The sequence below is a fragment of the Eublepharis macularius genome, chromosome 4, assembly GCF_028583425.1.
Source record: "Eublepharis macularius isolate TG4126 chromosome 4, MPM_Emac_v1.0, whole genome shotgun sequence".
In the NCBI taxonomy this organism is placed as follows: Eukaryota; Metazoa; Chordata; class Lepidosauria; order Squamata; family Eublepharidae; genus Eublepharis; species Eublepharis macularius.
Window position 1 is genome coordinate 132,802,875 of NC_072793.1, and position 23,957 is coordinate 132,826,831.

Here is a 23,957-nt window from a genome sequence, read left to right on the forward strand (position 1 = left end):
GTGCTACCTGTTCCACGCGCAGGGCCAGAGAGACAAACGCAGATCAGGAGTCTCAATGCGTGGATGAGACGATGGTGTAGGGAGGAAGGGTTCAAGTTTGTTAGGCACTGGGATTCTTTTTGGGACAAGCGGGAGCTGTACAAGAGAGACGGTCTCCACCTGTCCCGAGAAGGAACCCGGCTGCTGGCACTTAAAATCAAAAAGGTGGCAGAGCAGTTTTTAAACTAAATGCTAGGGGAAAGCCGACAAGAGATAAAGTGTCTCTGGTTCAGGATGGTTCATCTCAGAGAGATGAAGGGCTAGGTATAACACTTCTACAGGGAGATAGATTAGAGTTGTCAACTGAGATGGAGACAAACAGTGCAGATGACCTAACTACGTCTCGAGGCAAAGTGTGCCGGGGAAGTTACAGGTGTTTATATACAAATGCTAGAAGTGTCCGAGGTAAAATTGGGGAGCTGGAATGTTTAGTGTTGGGCGAATCCATAGACATTGTGGGCATATCAGAAACTTGGTGGGATGAGGAAAATCAGTGGGACACGGTGATTCCTGGATATAAATTATATCGGAAGGATAGGGAGGGAAGGGTTGGTGGTGGGGTGGCTCTATATGTCAGAGAAGGTATACATTCCAGTAAGATTGAGAAGGTAACTGAATTAGATTCGCTTCTGGAAATGCTATGGGTTGAAATTACGGGCCCAAATGGAAACTTAACTGTGGGAGTTTGTTATCGCCCTCCAGATCAGAAAATAGAGGAGGATTATAAAATGATGACAGGATTAAAGATGGCTGCTAAACAAAAAAACTGTGTTGTAATGGGTGATTTTAACTACCCACACATTGACTGGGCCAATGGGTGTTCGAATCGGGGGAGAGAAAGTGAGTTTCTAGACTGTCTCAATGACTGTGCTATGGAACAGATGGTTACAGAACCTACTAGGGGAGAAGTGATCCTGGATTTGGTCCTCAGTAATGCTGAAGACCTGGTGAGAGATGTAAATGTGATTGCACCACTTGGGAACAGTGACCATAATGTTATTGAGTACAACATATGTATAAATAGGAAATTGCCAAATAAGACCAACACAGCCATGTTTAACTTCAAAAGGGGTAACTTTTCTGAGATGAGGGGGTACGTGAAGAAGAAACTGAAAGGGAAAGTAAAAAAGGTCAAAACACTTGGGGAATCTTGGAGACTATTTAAAACTACAATCCTGGAAGCTCAAATTAAATATATACCGCTGGTTAGGAAAGGCACAAATAGGTTTAGGAAAAGGCCAGCATGGTTAACAAGAAATGTAATAGAAGCTGTAAAAGGTAAAAAGGATTCTTTTAGGCAGTGGAAAACTAGTCGGAGTGAGGTTGATAAAAAGGAGCATAAGCTGTGGCAAAAAAAGTGCAAGTCTGTGATCAGACAGGCAAAAAGGGAATATGAGGAGCATATTGCAAAGAACATAAAGAAAAACAATAAACAATTCTTTAAATATATTAGAAGTAGGAAACCAGCTAGGGAGGCAGTGGGGCCCTTGGATGACCAAGGCGTAAAAGGATTACTAAAGGGTGATAGGGAATGGCCGAGAAGCTGAATGCGTTCTTTGCTTCTGTCTTCACTGTGGAAGATAAGAAGTGCATGCCCACTCCGGAAGCACTGACTTTGGGAGGGGTTTTGAAAGACCTGAGTCACATTGAGGTGACGAGAGAGGAGGTTATGCGACTGCTAGATAATTTAAAAACTGATAAATCACCGGGCCCAGATGGCATACATCCAAGAGTTCTGAAAGAACTCAAGTGTGAACTTGTAGATCTCCTCACAAAAATATGTAATCTGTCATTAAACTCTGCATCTGTTCCTGAGGACTGGAAGGTAGCTAATGTTGTCCCCATCTTTAAAAAAGGTTCCAGGGGAGATCCGGGAAATTACAGGCCAGTCAGCCTGACGTCAATACCGGGTAAGTTGGTGGAAACTATTATCAAAAATAAAATTAGTGGGCACATTGATGACCAAAAGCTGATGAGGAAAACTCAGCATGGGTTCTGTAAGGGAAGATCTTGTCTCACCAATCTGTTAGAGTTCTTTGAGGGAGTGAACAAACAAGTGGACAAGGGAGACCCGATAGATATTGTTTATCTTGACTTCCAGAAAGCTTTTGACAAAGTTCCTCATCAAAGGCTCCTAAGTAAGCTCAGTAGCTATGGGATAAAGGGCCAAGTCCTCTTGTGGATCGAAAACTGGCTAATTAATAGGAAACAGAGAGTGAGTATAAACGGGCACTTCTCACAGTGGAGGGTGGTGAGCAGTGGGGTGCCACAGGGGTCGGTATTGGGTCCAATGCTTTTTAACTTGTTTATTAATGATTTGGAATTGGGATTAAGCAGTGAAGTGGCTAAATTTGCAGATGACACGAAATTGTTCAGGGTGGTGAAAGCCAGAGAGGATTGTGAGGCGCTCCAAAGGGATCTGTCGAGGCTAGAAGAGTGGGCATCCATGTGGCAAATGAGGTTCAATGTAGCCAAGTGCAAAGTAATGCACATTGGAACCAAAAATCCAAAATATAAATACAAGTTGATGGGGTCTGAACTGGCGGAGACTGACCAAGAGAGAGATCTTGGAGTCATGATAGATAACTCACTAAAAACGTCAGCACAGTGTGCGACTGCCATAAAAAAAGCTAATGCTATGCTAGGGGTTATTAGGAAAGGGATTGAAAACAAATCAGCCGGTATCATAATGCCTCTGTATAAATCGATGGTGAGGCCTCATTTGGAGTACTGTGTACAGTTCTGGTCGCCACACCTTAAAAAAGATATCATAGCACTGGAAAAAGTACAGAGAAGGGCAACTAAAATGATTAAAGGGTTGGAACACTTTCCCTATGAGGAAAGATTGAGGCGCTTGGGGCTCTTTAGCCTGGAGAAAAGACGACTGAGGGGAGACATGATAGAGGTTTACAAGATAATGCACGGGTTAGAGAAAGATGTGTTTTTCTCCCTTTCTCACAATACAAGAACTCGTGGGCACTCTATGAAATTATTGAGCAGTCGGGTTAGAACAGATAGAAGAAAATACTACTTTACACAAAGGGTGATAAACACATGGAATTCGTTGCCACAGGAGGTGGTGGCAGCTACAAGCATTGCCAGCTTCAAGAGGGGACTGGACAAATATATGGAGCAGAGGTCCATCAGTGGCTATTAGCCACAGGAGATAGATGGTATTCTCTTTGTGGGGAGGTGGTGCTCTGTTGTCTTGGTGCTGGAAGGAAGGCAGTGGGAGGGCTTCTGGTGTCCTGGCCTCACTGACAGTCCTTTAGATGGCACTGGATTTCTAGCCACTGTGTGTGACAGAATGTTGGACTGGATGGGCCACTGGCCTGATCCAACATGGCTTTGCTTATGTTCTTATGTTCTTAACATAGAAACAAAATGCATTCTTGTTTATAGTACTCCATCCCATTCCTCATTATTTAGGCTGCGTTCTCAGCAGCAAAGCACACGGGTCCACAAGTATACTTACACAGAGAGAGAGGATACAAGCTGTATCCCACTGATCATTTCTGTGCACGTGAATTTGTGTCTGTGGTAAAGTGATATCACCAATCCACCACTCCCACAGCAGACCTCTGACTTGCCCTTCACGCTATTCCTAGTAGTTCCTTGTGTCTCCCCTGCTCCCCATGCAGCATTTCAGGCTGCAGCTGGAGGGAAAGGAGGAGAAAGCACAACCCAATAACTGAAATCCTTCCACCACTAGAGATTTTCTGGAAGGATCGAAGCCCACATCTGAAACAGTAATTCTTTCCCTATGGAAATGATAGCACTGCTCTTTCCATCGCTTTCAATTCCTCCCCCCCCCCCCCGCCCATCTACCTAGGTAGGAGTTTTCTATAATAAACTCAGCTGTCACACAAGAACCCTTTCTTCATTTTACATTGTTCAATCAGCTGTTCATGTACCTAAATGAATCATTTGTTAGTACTGGAAAACTATTCCACATGAAAGCTCATCTTTCCCCACCCCACCCCTTCTATAAGTGTCCTCAATGTATAAAAAGAAACCAATTTCTATTGCTGTACACAGAATCAATAGTACATTGGTAAAAGAGAATGGTGCAATAACCAATTAGTATTTCTAGGAGAGGTGGATACCAAAGCTGAAGACTTGGAAATGCCACCCTTTGTATAGGAAGACTTTTCCTATAATGCCCAGTATCAACAAAGAAGGAAAACTACTCTAATGGTTGGTTCAAACATAAAGCCAATCCATGATTTATTTTACGTACCAGTAGTCTGTGAAGCAAGGGACTTGTCCACAACCAGTCATCAATTCCTGGGCTGTGTTGCCAATTTCTAGCCTGAGTGCTATGGCTCTTTTCTCTCCCCTCTCCTGCCCCCACTCCAGTAACCCAGCTGGTATCTCAGCCTGCTTCACAGCACCCAATTCAAGGCAAAGCCTCATCACATCACAAACTCTCTTGCTATGGGCTAGCATGAATGAGAGGATAGTAAGCTGTACTGCTAGCAAGAACTTGCTGAAAAAAGAAAAGTTTCTTTCTGGAGCTGCTCTTCCTCATCAACTGTAAAGGTGGTGGAAGTACCAAGTAGCAGCAGAAACAGGTTGAGATACTGCATTCATACATCTGACGAAGAGAGCTGTGGCTCTCAAAAGCTTATGCTACAATAAAGTTGGTTAGTCTTAAAGGTGCTACTGGACTCTACCATTTTGCATTCATACATAACATGAAACTGTGGTTAAGCTTTAGCTAATACATCAGTTTCATATCCTTACTTAAAGTACCCTAACCATAGTTAAAGTAGTGGTATGAGTTCATTTGATCAATGATCTATAGTTGGCTGACTTAGCTTACGGTTTGGCATTAAGCCTCCTTAGTGACATTTCTGTCTGTTCGTATATTCCAGAGACAAGTCCTGGCACTGAAAACATATGCTATTGTTGAAGCCTGACACAAATTAAACCTGGTCCAACTTTCCGATGATACCATACAAACAAACTTTGAGGGGTACCATACCCCACAAAACTTGTAAAAGACGGCCCTCAGTGCTGTCTCCTCTCTCCCACCTAAACATCATCTATCAAGCATGTAATGCATCTCCCTATTCTCTGCATTTCCATGTAGGCTTGGACACTGGGAACAAAGATATTTGCTCAAACTGATGTAGTTGTTTTTTTAAAAAAATAAATAAGCTACATACTTCTAAAAGCTACCTTAAGCTACATACTTTTAAAAGAAGAAAATGTTTTTGACATGCAGTAACTGTCTATGGTTGTTGTGGATTTTCCGGGCTATAACTGTCTATGTCTTTATCCCTACAAAAGCCTCCTCTTTGACACCAACAGATGTATGATTAAAGTTAATGATCTTTAGTTCAAGTACTAGATTTAGACACGGGAGACGGGTTTGGATTTATATACTTAACTGTACCTTGAGCCTCTTGCTATTTGAAGTGGCTCACATCAAATAAAAGCATCCAAATCCACTAACACACAGGATGCACCTCCTGAACTCAGCTGTTTGTATTCGAGGTGTGTGTAAAATATTTCCCCTTTTCTCACAGACTCCAAAACTGCTCAGTCAGAGGGCATCAACAACATCCCTCATGCTGGGGTACGGTAACTAGGGCATCCAGGGTCAGGGACTATAGGTTAATTTTGTTCCCAATACAACATTGTTACCAAGTGGAGGGTGGTCTTTTTATCATAGTAGAATAGTTTTGTAACCAAAACTGAACAGCTGGAAAGATAAGTACAGAAAACAGCCCCAAAGTATGGCATTTGAACAGTCATCACAGAAAACCGTAAGGTATTAAAGATATATATTCCAGATTTTTCAGTTGAGTTTGCTTTGGCTTTATATGAAGCTCATGCAGAGGATAAGTTTCATTCACAGCAACCTTCAACACTGGTTTATCAGAGGCTGTACGTGAGTTGGTATCAACATTACAGTAAATTACCAGAGCTGAAAGGAAACCAACTGGGAATTTCATCGATCTTCACCTGCTGAGGTCTAGCCTAGTTTTCTAACTAACACTACAATCAATTCACTCATTGGGGATCAATCTACCTTGTCAATACTTTTCCTGCTTTTACTTATTTTCTGATCATTTCTTTAGTACTATAGGACTCACTTGTTTAGCAAGTTGTTCCCCACGTAGTACAAATAAAATCAATCATAAACATAGTCTGTTAAAATCTTTTCTTTTAGGCTAAAATTTGAGCAGAACATACTTAAGAGGCTACATTTCAGGACCATAAATAAGGTAATAAAACCTTAAAAAATAAACACATTTGACATCCTTCTAAAGCAATAAGACAAAGAGCAATTTTTCCCAGGAGCTAACAAGGGCCTTCTCCACCTCCGCCAATACTCACATTATTTTAATGGGAATATACAGTATTATACATATTAAGAGTATATATTAGAGTATATCATAATATTCTCTATGTATACACGTGTATTCCAGGGAACTGCATATTAACTTTAATGTACTTTGTCAACAGGTTGTATAGCCAAGGTGTGTGTGTGTGTGTGTAAAACATCCCTCATGTTGGGGTACGGTAACTAGGGCATCCAGTGTCAGGGACTATAGGTTAATTTTGTTCCCAATACAACATTGTTACCAAGTGAAGGGTGGTCCTTTTATCTTTGATAACCAATTAAAAGTAGAAGACAAATGATTTTTTTAATTGCTAGAATGGACCAGTCATGATCTCTTCACTTGACTTTTTCTCAACTATTAGAGATTTATGAAATTTATTTTGCACCTGCAATATGGCTTGGCAGAGTGTTACATGACTGAAAATCTGAAGGATCAGCTAAATCTAAAACCAATCGTATTTCTATATTGCTGTCCCATGTGAAAGATCTTAGATTTTGTAGTAGATAGCACATATCAATTACTATAAGCGATGCCACCCAGATAAGAGATTAGGGTTTTGACAAAGGCAATCTCATGAAGATCTAGGTGAGAAGTATATTTGTCAGTATGTTTATTGAATACAGTAGATCTGATTTTAAACGATCTTAGATTTATGTGAGAGATGTTAGGAGAGCTACTCTTTCTTGCATGTACTTGTTCATTACTTATAGGTTTCATTTTAATAATCTTTTATATTTTAGTATTTTGCTTAATTAAAAAGATTAAAGTTTATTTCAATAACGAATACAGTTTAAACTCTAAAAGAAGTCTCTCTGTGCCTTGATGGGAAGAGTTAAAACAAGGAGAACCCCAAATTATTTATACTAAGTAACAGGTTCTTTAAAGAGGGATTTCTGGTTTTAGGTCTCATTATCTAAAGCCTTCAGAGCCATTCAGAGTTGGGTTATAAATTTCAGAAATGGACGGTTCGGAAGCTTTAATGAGGCATAGATAAAAGATTCTGTTGCATTATGTTAGCCCTTCCTGCTACCAGACTAATAGAGGTTGGTCTGTTCCAGATGGTCCTTTGCCATTTAGGATCAGCTTGCCCTGATCTCATCGTTTTTCAGGGATTTCCAGGTCTTTCTACAAAGTGTGACCAGCAAAGCCCAGAAAAGAGACATGTACCGTACAGTCCTAAGCTAAGTGACACCTATTGACCTCAATGGACTTTGAAGGGTAGGACTGCGCCTAGGACTGCACAATTAATCTCTGTTACACGAGCGCTCGCAAATTCTAGAAAAGAGTACTGTCAATGTGCTTTCTTTATTAAAGACTGGGATCAGTACCAGGCACTGTTCTTACTATTTTCAAAGAGCAAAATAACAATAATGGCATTACATACCACTCTTCTAGACAGATTCATGTCCACGCAGAATGGTAAACAAAGTCAGTGTTATTATTATCCCCACAATACAGCTGGGGAGCTGGGGCTGAGAGGAGTGGCTTACTCAAGGCCACCTGCAGAGCTCACAGCAATAGTGGGATTTGAACCAGCAGAGTGCTGTTTTACAACCCAACCAAAGATATGCCAGTATTTGTTATAAATCCATTTAGGACCTCTGGCAAGACCTGCTCAAGATACCCTTCTTTCTGAAGTTATCTACAGCCCACTAGGAACAGGCTTTCTTCAAGGCTCATCTGACATAAATTTAATATTGCAGGTAAACTGATGGTTAAACATATTTTGTACTCTAACTGATTTTGGAAACTGAAAGTTGAAGATCACTGCCTTATGATTCTATTATTGTTAATTTTTCATTATTGATTATTGTTTTAATGTATTATTTTAAAACATTTATCTAAATGATTTTAAAGACAGTTTCCAAAATCTACCTATTTGGGGCATTTGGTGGGGGGAAAATATTAAAATGTAAAAAATAAATTTGAAAGGGAAAGGGAAAGCCTCTATTGGAGCAAGTAGTGGATATTGGGCTTGTGCAAATCCCAGCATGACCATAAACTCTCTGGATGGATTTGAAATCACAGCATGCTGTAAAACAGGAATATCAAAAGTGAAATGAAAATTACTGGAATCCACTTCAAAAACATGTCATAGAACTTTTAATAGAGCCTGCTGGAAATGAGGGGAGGGTGGAATAAAAGTTCAAAATAAATAAATAAAATAATATTGTTATTAGTTCTGTTTTTTAATTATTGTGAATAGGCCTATACCCTGTCAGCTAATAGATGTTGAGGCACTTTTTGTAAAAGGTGCAATGCTCCTTAATAGCTGGAACTTGCTCCTGAGCATTCTGGAATGTCTCAACCTCCAGCTAATGGGAGGGGCAGACACAGATATCAGTGTTTTTTTTGCTGGAATTTACTTTTAAAATGAAGTATATCCATTCTGGGACTCTAGCAATTGATCAGATATCTGATACAGAAGATCCTGCACTGGGCAGGGGGTTGGACTAGATGGTCTGTATGGCCCCTTCCAACTCTATGATTCTATGATATCTGCTTTAAGAGCAAGTGTGCTTTCACTACTATGGGCAGAGTTGCCAACTCCCAGGTAGAGCCTGGAGATCTCCTGGAATTCACAACTCATCTCCAGATAAGACCAGATATCTGAGAGAAAATGGCTACTTTGGAGGGTAGACTCTATTATACCCCACTGAGGTCCCTCCCCTCCACAGGCTCCACCCTCAATCTTCAGAATTTCCCAACCTAGAATTAGCAACCTTTTATTTGGTTGTAAGTGAAACACCATTACAAAGACATCATAGATCTCCAGTGCTCATTTTCCTTACAAAAAAATAGACCTTGTAAAAGATGCCTCCCATGGAATTCCCTATTGCTTGAACAAGAGGTGTGAGCAGTTCATCTTCCTTATGATACTATGCCTGATCAGAAAGAAAATAACACAGAATCTCATCTCATTAAGGTATTTATTTCTTTAACATACACTCACAACAGGGTGAACAAAGAGAAAAATGTCACTATGTTTTAGCAAGGAAGTACATGGCAGCGCAGCTACAAATCTTCCTGGGAGGTAAAACTAATTCCACTCTTCTATTTACTCTGCTCACTCTACCCAACAGTTATTCTTTAGCCGAACACTGCTCGCAACAAAAGCGGTGCTATTTTCTTAATCCCTAGCTTAATGCACAAAAGATTTAACACAGTACCAACCCCTCAAAAATTGTGTTTACTGTAAACAGAACTAAAAGAGCCCCACCTAAAACCATCCCCTCCCTACCCTCCAAAGTACAGAAACCAGAAAGCAGGCAGAACGAACAGCCTTCCTCTTCTGTCCAAGTAACAGATACGTGAATACAATTGGAAACCAACATTACTTCAAATCCCTTTTTATAGCATTTATGTAATGGACATGGTCTCAGCAGATCACCCAGAGAAAAAGATTATAAATCAGAGGGGGGGCAGAGAGACAAAATGACCCCAAAAAAACATCAACTCACTGCAAAAAAGACAGTGAAGGCAGCATTCTACTTAAAGTGGAGACTCTCCCCCCCCCCCGCCCGGCCAGAAAATTGAAGGCAATTAAAAAGAGATCACTGCTTTCCACAACAAGTATGATCCTTTAAAGAAAACAATGCACCTCCCCATAGAAGTAAATGGGAGAAACATCACAGAGCAGTTAAACCATAGTGAAAAAACACCCAGAATTAAGCCACAGGCAGGTCTGTCTGTACTCCACAATGAAGTATTTAATGTGTCTGAACCCCGCTAAATAAACTGCTTCAGGGGCACGAAAATTATACTATGATACTTTCCAGATGACCCTCTAAATTACACAACAGCCTACTAGCCTAATCTGTGCTTGGGAAGGGAAGATCTGCATGTCAGATCTACACCAGAAATCCGTATCTACCAGGGGCTGAGACACCTTTCTGGAGATATTCAAATCTTTGTTAATGTCAATGTTCACTGCCCTTACATTTCACCCCCCTTCCACTCTAGAGACTGAGCTTCAGAGTGGGGTATTAGCAAGTCTTGCTCAAGTGCGCTTACATGTGGTCAACACAGAACACTCAGGCCCTTTTCACATAGGCTTGGTAAACCATTTTGGCTGCTGGCAGGCTTTTGGGTCCATTTCAGAGGCAAACAGTTTGGCTGCCAATTGCTGATTTTTTCTAAACCTTCTCAAACAAAGCCAAAAAATCCACAAGCTCTTTAGTTTTTATTTGGAAACTGGTTTCTAGCCCTTATTTCAGAATAAAGCTTTTAAATTCAAATGCAGCATTTGCTGTAGAAGTTTCAGCCATATTTCCTGATCCACTAACAAAAAAAATCATTCCTGAGTTTTGTCAAGTTGTAGTTCAAAATTTTTTTTAAAAAATTGTGAACTCTTAGATTATTGAGATTCAGAGACTGCTGCTGAAGCCAAATATCCTCCAAAACTTCAAATCTATTTGTCAAATGAACAGTTTTGCCCGACAATTGACACTAAATCCCCACAGCAAGATAGAGAACAAGCAGTTCTAACAACATGCTGCTTCCTCTAGGTCACACTGGCAGACATACCTTATTTGAAGTTTTGGAAACCTTAGATGCAACATTTCTTGCATAGCTTGACAGGAAAGAAATAATGACAAGTAAATTCTCTGGTGGGCAATCTAAGGAAGGTTTACATCTCCTCCATCCCCTCACAGTCATAGATGAATAAGTAAAATAAGCAGGTTTGATGTTTGAAATGTTCTATGAAGCAAACTGGTGACCCAGTTCTATAGAAAAGTCAAATCATTCAGTATTATGTTCAGTAATTGAAGCATGCTTTGCCTTTAAATGGCAAGCAAAGTGAAATGGTTAAAGACATGGTTCTCCCCACCTGACCCCTTATGGGCAATACTGTCTCATGTTTTTGCTGTGTGAAAGTATAAGTAGTAGTAGCAGTAGTATAAGTAGTAGCATTTATGCAATTAGCACAATGCTACTCATGGAGCAACCCGGTGGGGTTCAAATCTCTGCTCACCCTGAAACTTACTGAATAACCTCAGGCCAGCCATTCATTCTCTCTCAGCTTTACAGGGAAGGTCTGAGGATGAAATAGAGGAGAGGAGAACCTTGGATGCCATCCTGAGTTTGTTGCAGGAAGGATGGGAGGAAAATGCATTAAATAATCTTATTTATTACAAGCCATCACAACACAAGCCAGAAGTTTTTGGCATGGAGGAACTGGACAGGCAGGTTTTCACAGCTTGCATAACAAAAAAACCCACTGAGACTGGAAAACTCAAGGGCATAAGTCAAGGACTGAAAAACTATACTATACAGACAAACTGACATGGTTATAGTTTTACCTACAAATAGGCATGCTTGATCTTTAAACAAAAACAGAACTGGGAGGGGGGGCTATTTTTAAATGCCTCATGAGCAGAATTGTGCTAATTGCACAAATGCGACTACTTTTGTTTTAATAATCACACAGCAACAACATGAGGCTGTGCTACTCATAAGGGGTCAGGTGGGGAAAGCCAACTCTGTATGTGTGATCTGACAAACCTCCTCAAACATGTAGTGTTGTAGTATTCAAGACACTGTGTGCTTTTATAAGCAAGGCGCTAGCAAGACTGACAAACAGATCCTCTACTGCCTTATCAAGGGAATATTCTCGACCTTTCTGCTTCATGCATTCCAAAGCATGACAAAAGCAGTAACTAACACTGCAGTTCTAAATAGAGTTAAGCTCTGTCATACTAAATCAGCTGAAACCAATAGGCTGAGAAGGATATAACTCTGCTTAGGACTGCACTGAAAACTGCACTCTGGAAACAGAAGTTTCTAAGTAAAGTAAATCAAAAAGTAGAATCGCCAACAGGCAATAGTAACTTGGTTTTCCAGCTCCATACAGAACCATGAAAACATGTAAGCCTTTCAATAGTATCCTCATATTGTCCAAAGTTAAATTGTCAAGAAACTGGCCTTGTCTAGTCAATTTCTTGGCTTTTCATATTTTGGGGTCTGGTCCAGCTGCAGGAACAGAAATCTCTGGGAATTGGCTGGCTGTGCTTTGAGCTAGTCATTCTTAGTGAGACAGGATGAAATACAGGTGTGAGTGAGCTCATGGGATCAGATCAGATCATGGGCTTTAAGGCCGTAGACCAGGATGGGAGGCTCTCTACTGCATTCCGACTAATTAGTGCAAAGAACAGTGGTTGGGGTAAGTTGCTCTGATGGTGAACTTGTCCCAGCTGCAAAGAGATGTGGTCCGAGGTCCTAGTAACACCCCTGATTGGTCAATCAAGATCAGGACATGCTGCAGACAGCAATGTGCTTCATTCTATTCTGCACACTGTGGATACTAGCCATTTACATGCCATCTTGACATTTTGGCTCTTGGGCCTTTGGAGTTTTGATAAACTCTCTGGTTTGACCTAACAAGGTAACATCTGTGTTAGGGAACCAAAGCCTGCACAGTATTTGAGGCTAGTTATATAGTTCTATTATTTTCTTTCCTGACTTGTATATTTTCTATAATTGTACTCTGTTGCACTATTTTTAATAAACTTCATTAATTATGCTTCTCTGGTGTTATCTGGGTTTTTGAGCTTCAATCTAAAACCAGTACCTTTGCCTAATGTGGCCACAGCTACCAAGTAATTGTTTTGTGGAACTCAACCTACTGGCATCCAACGCTGCAGGGCTAACTGCTTGTTTAACACTCTGTCGGGCTGGAGAATTCATTCCTCAGTTTCTAAGCTTAGGGTTAATTGAGAGGGACTGGGGGTAGCTCCCGTTACCCTGGGAGGTGAGGCTTTTGCCCCCCAGTATTGAATTTTTGTTCTTGACCCCACTCTAACTCCTCCCCCACCCCCCAGGACTTGAGAGGTAATGACATAAACAATGGCAACTAGATATTGACGCAAACATACCAGATTTGCAACTGGGGCTTCTGGTCAGAGTCCTTTAGGAGACTGTCACCTAGGTCGTGTTAATGCTCTTTTTTTAGAGCTGAACTTTATATTTTTCCCTAATGTATTCTGATGCTCTAAATATTCAGAAGGCACAAATGAGGCGAGGCGGCCCTGATCTCAATTCCCCACAGCCTCATCAAGATATTGCAGTCCCGTGACACTTTACAACTAAATATAATATTTCATTATATACCTTGCTCATACTGGCTTATTAAGTAGGGAACACACTAATTTTAGAAAACTGATTACCTAGTTCTTTTGAGCACAGCATTACTGCCGCTAAGGTCAGATTTTATGTTGGAACTATGGCAACAAAACCACAGTATTCCTTTGTCTACAATGTTGGGGCTAGTTTTATTAGCGGTAGTGTTCTACTTAATAACTAACTCAACCTTTTGGCATGCTTGCCCTTAGCTCTGTATGTTATTTTCAGAGGATATAAAGGTGGAGAAGGAGTTACGGTAAGCTCACAGATTAAAATAAAACATATATGAAACTAGCCAACACTAGTCTTCCTTGATTTTCAGTACTAAAGAGTACTGGCTCCATTTACCATGTACTGTATGCATACATTTCAACTGCTGAGCTTTGGGCAGCTTCTCTCTCTTCATCTTTAGAAGCTAGAGCACAAGTATACTTCCCCCTAGTTAGTACCATGGAACTTATTTTGAGGGAAGGTGGCATGGTATAGCCTGATCTCATCAGATCTCAGAAGCTAAGGAAGGTCAGTACTTGAATGGGCAACCACCAAGGAAGACTCTGCAGAGAAAGACACAGGATAATTGCCTCTGCTTCTCACTTGCCTTGGCAGCCCCTTGCTGAGGTTACCGTAAGTCAATTGCAACTTGAACACACACCATGGAACTTGGCACATGAATACACACCATGGAACTTAGACCAGAGATACCCAAGTTTGAATATTCCACTCAGGGCCCAACTATATGATACATTTTCCTTGGTTACATCCCAGTTCATATTGACAGATGTGTTTGGGGGGTTCTCTGCTTTCTAGGCATACAGGGACCTGATCCAGTCAGGGGTTTAAGCTTAAGACTTTCCCTTGCACTGAAATAGCCTTAATGTGTAGAGACAGGCAACGTGTTAAGTTTTCCAGGGGTCAAACAGCCGTTCCCCAGGGTCATTTAAGGTAGGAGAAAAAAGCACAAATAAGGGGGGGGGGATCTTAAACTCCCTCTCATTATGTGCCATTGTCCCAATCCAAATTAGGCCCCTACATACCCAGGAAGCATGAAACTCAGTAGATACAATCCAGGTGTATCTAAGAGAGAAAAGTGTATTGTATTGGTTTTTTTTTTCTTTTTCGTAACTTATTTTATACCTTACCTTTCTCCCCAATGGGGATCCAAAACAGCTTACAGTTAGTAAACAAACTGGTGGCTGCAGGCAAGTCACGGTCTTTCATTTCACAACATTTCACAAAAGGTTGGCACAAAGAAAAAATGAGATAATCCGATGTACACTACCCTGAATACACTGTAAGAAGAGCACGAGATATAAAGTGAGATAACGTTCTCTGTTTGCAACCTATAGGATACAGATGACAATTGCATATGGATTTATTTTTAGATATTTGGGAACTTTTTATATTTGATTCTGTGTGGATCTGCCACTATTGTTGCCATAGTTATTTCTATTTTCAATGGTTTAATTTTTAAAAAATAAAATAAAGGGGAACAAAATCATCTGAATGCTAGTCTCTCCATACATCCAGCTTTCATTTAAGAAAAAAATGCCAGAAGTCTAGAAGCTTCAGCTGTATTAAACTGGACCTTCAAGTGAATTCAGCCAAGACCCAAGCTATACTTGTTCAGGGTCTCTGAGAACCAAAATTGCATGCTTGATATCATTTTGGTGAGAATCAGATATTTACAGCTACTGGCTATAATTTTGTCATATGTGGCGCTTTGATTTTTGATGCCACTGACTTCTGGAGACTCAGTTTACAGGACAACTCACTTCTATATAGGGTTGCAAGGTCCCTTTACCTTCCTGGTGGGAGGGGGGACCTGGAACTCACCTTCTGAGACTTCTTGCATGTGCGAACACACTCCCAGCAGGCATGATGGCGTCACTCCCAGAGTGCAGTGGGAGTGAGCCCACTGCATGCTGGCCCAGGAGGGTTCCCCAGGGCCTTTCCTCCCTGCGGGCCAGGTGAGTGGCAATGAGAGACAGAGGCTGGGACAGGGGGATCCCCAAACCCCACTGAGGGACTGGCAACCATATTTCTATACTGAAAACATAAGAGAGCACTGCGAGTTTTAAAGTGCACTGTGAATACATGCTGAATACTTAGAAACTGACAGCAAAAATTTATGGAAGGTGTGATGTTCCCATTTGGGGACAATTTGGTGGCCACTATGTGAAACAGGATGCTGAAGAAAGTCAGAAAATACAAGTGACAGGTGGGCAGCCACTTCAGTCTGCAGCAGAAGATCAAGATTCAAGTCCAGTCTTTAAGGTGCTACTGGACTCAAATCTTGCTCTTTAAAAAAATGTAAATGAGAAGGTAAGACGTAAGCCACATCAAAATGTAACAGAGGAATGCTGGGAACATAGTTGTGGTAGTTAAATGAAATCTGAGCCAAGCTTCCGTTCCTCTTCTGTGGCAGGTATTTAGCCTGAGCATGGCCGGAGACATGAGCCTTTGGCACAAGCAGAGGGACAAGAGCCCAGCTGTTCTTGGCAGCTTATCGTCTGTGATTCTGGGCGAGCCAGGTCAGTGGATCCCCAATTAACCCACGATATGGAGTTTTGCACTGCTTTTTTTCCCTGTTTCTTTAAATTGTATTTTATAAAGTGCTTTGGGCCTAACAGCATGATAAAGAACAAATAATCTTGTCAAGAAGAATCCAGCGCTACCCAGCAATTCATAATCTGAAGCAAAGCTGCAGCCAAAATTTTACAATGCTTGGCCTCCTTAAAAAATAACTATATTTCTGATAAAAGAAGAAAGATAAAATCTTCAGATTTAAGAATGCTTACTCCGACATTGATGGCCCAGGCTAGCATGACCTCATCACATCTCATAACCTAAGGAGGGCTGGTCCTGGATAGTTCTTGTAACAACAACATTCAATTTATATACCGTCCTTCAGGAGAACTTAATGCCCACTTAGAGTCGTTTACAAAGTATGCCATTATTATCCCCACAACAAAACATCCTGTGAGGTGGGTGGGGCTGAGAGAGCTCCAGAGAGCTGTGACCAGCCCAGGGTCACCCAGCTGGCTTCAAGTGGAGGAGTGGGGAATCAAACCCAACTCTCCAGATTAGTGTCCCACGCTCTTAACCACTACGCCAAACTGGCTCTGTACAGGATACCATCAAGTAAAATGGGTTGCTATCCAGAGGCAGGCAATGGCAAACCACCTCTGGTCATCTCTTGCCTTGAAAAACCCATAAGGGGTTGCCATAAGTTGGCTTGACAACACTTTGTGCACACTCAAATATGCTTACCTGCTTGACCTTCCAAGTTAACATTTGATAGGTTTAGGCTGAAAGGTTTTTATGTGAAAGCACACAAAGTTCAATTTTAGTTCATTCTCAAATGCTCCTTCTCTTCACACTGAATTATTTCACTGTTCCTACAGGAAGCTTAGAGGAGTTTACAAACGGTTCCCAAGTGATCTAACCTCTAGGCCCTCTACAGTGTGACAGACCTGCTTAGCTTCAGCAGCACAAAGGCATCATGAACTTTCTAGACCATTTTCTGGAGCTACCGTTTCTTACACCTCATTCATGTAATAAAGTAAGGAAGAAATGTATTCAGTTTTTGGAAACAATTTCAATATGAAAAGTCACACAGAGTTCAATACTTTCATTTGTGAGGAAACTGAGTAAATGGCTTCAAAATACTTGAAGCATGTTTCTCCTCTCAAAAATGTGGTCAAGGAGTCCAAATGTGTTACAAGCTGTATTATGTAGCAATGTTGGAACTAGTGTTTCAAGTTTAATTTTTTAAAATTTCTGTACTGCAGTATTTAAAGTCGCTTTTTTCCACAGAGTTGGAGGTTTATTGTACTATTCATTATGGCAATGTTAACAGCTATGTTTAAACCTTTACAGAAGATCTGACAGATATCTCACCTAGATGTGAAACTTTAAATATGAATATGGGTTGCTGATCTGCTAGACAGTGACATATGAAACTCTGTCCTTTACCATGAATTACTGAAAAAGTATTCATAAATGGGCCTGCAACAGGACTTTTAGAATAACTATTTTGATATGTACAGTTACTTCTGATCAACTTGGCTGATAGCTGTGGAAGACTCAGCCATGTGAATCAACAGCTATGGACTGCTGTGAGAAGGAGGAAAGAGCAAAACTTCCCTTCCCACCTCTTGTCACCATAGCTCTGCTGATGGGAGATGCAGTTCCACTAACAGGAAAGGGGGAGGAAGTGATTTTGCCCCTTCCACCTCCTTACTGCAGTCCACCAGTCCATGTGGCTATTACTTCCACAGGCCTTGTGATCTTGGGAAGAGACTTTCCCTAGACTTGGAAACTGCTGGAGAAGGAAAAGCAGGGGATATAAAACAATGCTTGCACAAACCTTCATGATTCTTGTACAGTTCATGACTGCAATCAACCCCACGGCACATGCTTCAACCTTAAAAACAGAGCATGTAGGCTGGTGCAATAAGTCAGGTTTGGAGGTGTGAAAGCCAGCTCCCCAACCCAAGTTTCTATTATCATACCAACTTTGTGTGTGGCCATCCCTTAGGCATAGCAATTAACATTAGGGCAACAAAACGAGGAGGGGGGGGAGGAGGAGAAAAATCACTTTCCATTTCAATCCAAAGGCTTTTTTTTTAGTGAGTGCTAAAAGAACCCTTGTATCATAGACCCTTATCTCTCCCATATCCAAGTGTACATTGGCAGTGATGTCACTGCTACCCAGGCTACAGAGCAGACTTGTTGGTCCAACACTCAATGTCCCAAGAACTAATCTTGCAGCTCACCACAGGCAGATTTCATGTAATTCAGATACTGGTGCCAAGACAACGAATGAGTGGATTTGTTGAATAGAGCCAGGTTAAAAAGAATACAGAGAAACCACTGTCTTGTCATTCAAGGCTCTTGAGATTAATCAAGAGGCCTTCTAGAGAGATCTGTAGACTATGGTGTGTACATTATATAGCTCATAGAAAACATTTTTTTTTACTATAAGCTTTTGATTTTGCTAAAAGCTTTTGATGCTTTAAACAGCCCTAAAAATAACATGGCCCCAAATCTTTGATTGCAAAATCTGCTGAACTGTGTATAGCATATAAAACAGAGCAGAAATTCTCCATACAACCTATCATTATGTCACTTCAGCTAAATATGACATTTTTGTACAAAGACCTGAATTCTCAGCAGTAGTTATAGACCAGCTACCCCAGATAATTAAAACACTCTGAGAAACCAATACTTGGAAAGTAGCGTTCTTAAACCTAGAACATTCTACAACATGGATTCTTTCAATCTGTGTATCTGCCCAGCTGCTGGCACTACATCATTCAACATGTTTTGACAGAATGTCTACACTTAATGGGAACTCAAGTTGGCAATTTCCATGTAAATAGGGGTAACTGTCCCTATTATATTTTGAATGCCTGTAAGACACTAAAATATTGCTTTACCTTACAGATACAGAAGGTTTTCTTATTTAAGAGAGAAGAGAGAAGAGATCCCACGTCTCTATCGCTCTTCCTGTATGCTTCCCCTTCAAATTTAATTATAGAAGCTAAGAAACTTCAGTTTTACCACTCTGGTCAGACAAATGCTGAAGTGGAGAACATCTGCAAAAATGAAACTTCCTTGGGCTACTGACTGACTAAATGCTTTCTTCTGTGACTATCGTATTTTAGCTACAAATTCATGGCTTAATAGCTTACCTGAAAGATTTTCTTTTCTTTTTATAAATTTTTCCAAAAAATTTTCATAACAACATACAACAAAAAAAAACTATTGACAAAGTATAGAGCGTAAGTATGTCTTAGAAGAGAGAGCAATAAATATAACTTATGCATATGAATATGCATATGTATATTATATAGATTTTCTGTACCCTCTGTAACAAAATCAGATTATAACACACTCTGCTCCAATCCAGACCATTTTGGGGTGTAGTGTGAGTCATATGGAATTCCTTAGAGAAGCAACCACACAGAGAGATAGGAAATGACTAGTTCCCATTATGAGTAATTTGTACAATAAAAATAGTTTCATGAATCCCAACTGTAATGTATTGGATGTGGATGCATGCACAATGTAGCATTCTGGTCATAACACTGCAGAGCTATACCACTACATAGACCTTCATTCGAACCAGCAGTTACTAGGCACATAAGCAGCTGACACCTAAAAGTCTTCCAATATTTCACACAGTACTTTGCTAAAATGGATACAAGTCAAGTTAGTTCGTTGGAGGGTGTAAAGTGGCTGCATCATGCACGAAGCAGCCATTACACCTACTCGAGGATCTGTTTATTTGATGATAGCCTTTGTAGTCGATGGCATCTGATAAAACAGAAGTAGAAAGAATCCACCCACCCTTTCCTCCCTTAAATATCCAAAGACACCAGAAAAAGCTACAACGATGGAACTTGAACACATTATGCCACCTCTTCAGTTCAACCACTTCTCTGCATGCGCTGGTTGTTTTGTAAATGAGGATGAGAGAACCCTGTTACACCACAACTGACCAAACATGTTGTGTTTCTCCATTGGCCATTTGGGAACAATCTGCGGGATGGATCAGAAGCAAATGACAAAACTGCTGTAGGGATGAGCTCTGGGCTTGCAGGCTCTGTCCTCCCCTCCTCTTTGCATCTACAGTCTACTAGTTGGAAAAGGAAGAGCAACCATGGTCTGCCAGTTCAGACAGAACAGCAAACTATTGTTTACACTACACTGTTCCATTCATAATGGACTCCAAGCATACAAGTACAGAGGAAAGGGACAATGCATGTAGCACCAAACCATAGTCTGGAACTGCCTCTGCACAAAATCTATGTTTTACTCCACAAGAACAACAATTACTGTATAATTTAATTTAATTTATTACATTTATATTCTGTCCTCCCTGCTTTCGCAGGCTCAGGGCGGATAACAGAACTACAAATATCAAATGCCATTAAAAAATTTAAAAATATTACATCTAATACTGTCTGGCATTTTACATCTAATACTGTCTGGCATTTATGGTATGTGACACAGTAATGTTTTGCCGTAACAGCAGATTTGCAATGACTCTTCAGAGAAGCAAAACTAAATACACTTGATAACAAACTTTGTACTTAAATTGATACATAACTTTCCTGAGTGACCATATATCTATCTAGGCTACTATTCTTTTTCAAAGCATGAACATACAGATGCTTCCAGAAAGCCACAAGCAAATGGCAAGGGAACAACTTTGTTTGATGCTGCTATGAGCAGAAAGTTAACACTAATTATTATCCTCTAACCAGAAGTCTTTCTGCATAAGTTAAGACTGATGTATCAGTGAACATCAAGATCCAGTACAGACAGCACTAATCCCAGCGGCACCACTAATACATAACATCAACTCAAAGTTTGTCTGCGTGCATGTGTGTGTGCGTGTGTGCATGAGCAGGCAGAGGGTTTTTTTTTTTTAATTAAACTTCCATGACAAAACATGTCATTTACAAAATACCTTCCAAAGAGAATGGACTTTAGGTACACTAAACACTGTTGGGATCAATCTAGAAGCCACATCTGGATCAGTTAGTGCTCTGCCCGCCTTTTTCGGCATCTGTTTATTCAATGCTAGGAGCTATTTAAAGCTTACAATCAGTATTCGAGTCCAGACACCTGGAGGAAGAGAAGTGAAACTACACAGACATCCTGTTCGTCACAGGGATTCCGAGTTGTGTATTCTCAAATTCAGGTTGGCTCTCATCTGTGCTAAGCCCATTTGCTACAGTAAAATGAAATGAAAACAAATGTCCAATGCTTCTTCGTGCAAGGCTTTTAAGTCCACACATTAAAGCTGGTTTTCCAGCCACATAAAGCACTATCCTGATTACAAAACAAACCACAAGCAACTAAACCACTTGCTACGGCATCTCACATTTGCAGCTGTTATTTTGAAGAAGATTTATCAGGACAGAAAGAATGATATATGAATGCTTAAGTTCAACAAAGAGAAGTGACTCACCCCTGAATTTCTTAGGAGGGCTGTTAAGATCACCTGCTTCTGGCTGTACAACACACCGATCGTCCACAAGTCTGGAATAGAGATAAGAATATAAAAAAATAAGATTACCAGAAACAACCTAAAACCTTAGCAGTATTAAATCTGGATCACCCAACAGAAGGTATTGCCCAGCCATGAGCGTCTGTAACTCTTCAAGAGAAGCAAGTAACACAAGTGAGCACACAGGACTAGCTGATATACTGCTCCCAGGACACATTTGCTTTGCTCTTCTGATTATCATTAGATTTCCTTGGAAATCAAGGCATAAACCAAGATAACTGACAAAAATTAGGAAGTGGAGTAGCAAAGTGTGCAAAAAGCTCAAAAAATGACAAGTCAACATTAAAAGCCTAAGTAGACATTAGTTTAAATTAGTGGTTCCCAACTTTTTGTGTGACCCACAAGTCCAAATTTATTTGGCACAGTGACCCATTCAGGGTTAGCCCAAGGTTTTCTGGCACCCTAGGTGAAATTTGACGTTGGAGACCATTTAGTCCAGCATTCCATTTTCTACAGCAGCAAACCATATGTTTTTGAGAAACCAACAAACATCATACCCTACTATGAACCCCAGAAAAGCTGCCTTTGCATATGAGGGCTACACTTCAACCTTTGACTATCCTCTTCTTCTCCATTACTCCCTCTAATCCCCTTTACGATCCTAAGAAGCTAACTGTAGTAGCCATCAGGACATAGTTTACTTGACTCTTTATCAATGCACATGCATATGCAGTGAAGAAAAAGAAAACCAACTAATGTGTGACATGGAAGATACTGTTTCCAGGGTCAGGTCTTAATTTCCAAAATAAAGGCCAAAGCCTAGCCTCAAATTAAGCACCAAAGTTGGTTCTTACAGGAGCCACTTCACATATCATGACTTTCCTATTTAAGAATTATTCTATGTAAGAAATGTATATACCTGTAAAGATAATAGTTGCCAGATAGCTCCTCACCCCACTGCTGCCATTATTGTTGCAAAGGGAGGGAGAGGCAAAAATGTGAAAAGTTTATTGGCAAGGAGAAAGAGGAGAGAAAGACAGCAATGCAAAGGGCAGAGGTAGCCATTAGGGAGGGCTAGCCTGAGACCCCCTTCCAGAGGCTTCACAACCCACTTCTAGGTCCCAAACCGCAGGCTGGGAAATACTAGTCTAAATGACACTTTGAGATAGTCAGGAGAGTGACCATGGTCTGTGGTCACACCAGCCAGCTGGAAGTCTCAGATAGCAAGACATAAAGAGCACAGACAACACTTTATTTGACCTGAGCTGTCGAACGGTTGCTGGAGTTTGAAGAAGTCCCCACTTATAAGATTACAAACTACACTATTCTTGCTGTCCTGGAATCTGTGTGTAAAGTGTCATCATGTCACAACTGACTTATGGTGACCCCCAGCAAGGGGCTTTCAAGGCAAGTGAGAGGCAGAGGTGGTTTACATTGCCTTCCTATGCAGAGTCTTCCTTGGTGGTCTCTCATCCAAGTACTGACTCTGCTTAACTTCCACAATCTGATGAGATTAGTCTATACCATGCTGCCTTCTCTCCCGTCCTGGAATATGCTGACCTACAATAGTAGTGGCAATTGAGTCCAACTGCAGTGCACAGAAGTCAAAGAATATAGACATTCAGATTTCAACAGGTTTTTACATGCACTTATTTTGCAATGTGTTTTGCAACTTGGCAAACAAAGAGGATGATTTCAGTTAAATGACAGACAAATTTATTGTATGTGGGCATAAGCCTTTACAAGTTAAAAACATATTTACAGCTCTAGAATCTTAACATTTCTAAAATTACATCCTTCTCTAAAAATTCACATTCAGACTCAAAGATTAGATTTCATTTCATCTGGCTGCTTTCTTAAGAACCACATTTGCTCTAATTTTCCTAGTGGCTAAAACAAAAAGTGCCATCCTGTTGGAAACAAGGGGATCCACATCTGAAAGCATAAATTCTAGTTTGTCAAAATAGGAAAAGGAATATAGGCTCTCTGGTGTCTTAGCCAGAAATTTATTTCTGGGCTCCAAGTATTAAGGGCAAACCAAAACCTAGTGGAGAAGAACTTCCATCAAACTTCTACATATACAAATGCATTGTTCCTGGGGTATTTTTAAATATTGTCCAGTAAATAGCTCCATTGGCATAGTTTGAAAGCACATTGATGTAAATGCTCTTCTGAGGTCACATGCTGTTATAGCTACCAAGTACAAGGCTCTGAAATGATCTTTTTTATAGTTTTATATCATGGAGCAAATTTGGAAAACTAACAAACTATCAATTAAGGTGTCTCCATTATGCACCCGTACCCACAAATCAAAATTACTCTCTAGAGGTTGCAACAAGTCCAGATGCAAGTCATCTGGAATGGTATAAAGAGAGATAATATTGTTTCCAAAGCTGTGAGTAGTTGTTCTTTCCAAC

The 23,957-nt window shown here is 40.5% G+C and overlaps 1 protein-coding gene across 1 annotated transcript in view; it reads right to left on the bottom strand.

Moving 5' to 3' along the window:
• The window catches only part of ITPR1 (inositol 1,4,5-trisphosphate receptor type 1), a 282,814-nt gene that overhangs the window by 213,449 nt on the left and 45,408 nt on the right, over positions 1-23,957 (bottom strand). The window contains exon 3 of the mRNA XM_054975949.1: positions 21,502-21,572. Coding sequence (XP_054831924.1) covers positions 21,502-21,572 — 71 coding nt within the window. The remainder of the gene's footprint in view (positions 1-21,501; positions 21,573-23,957) is intronic.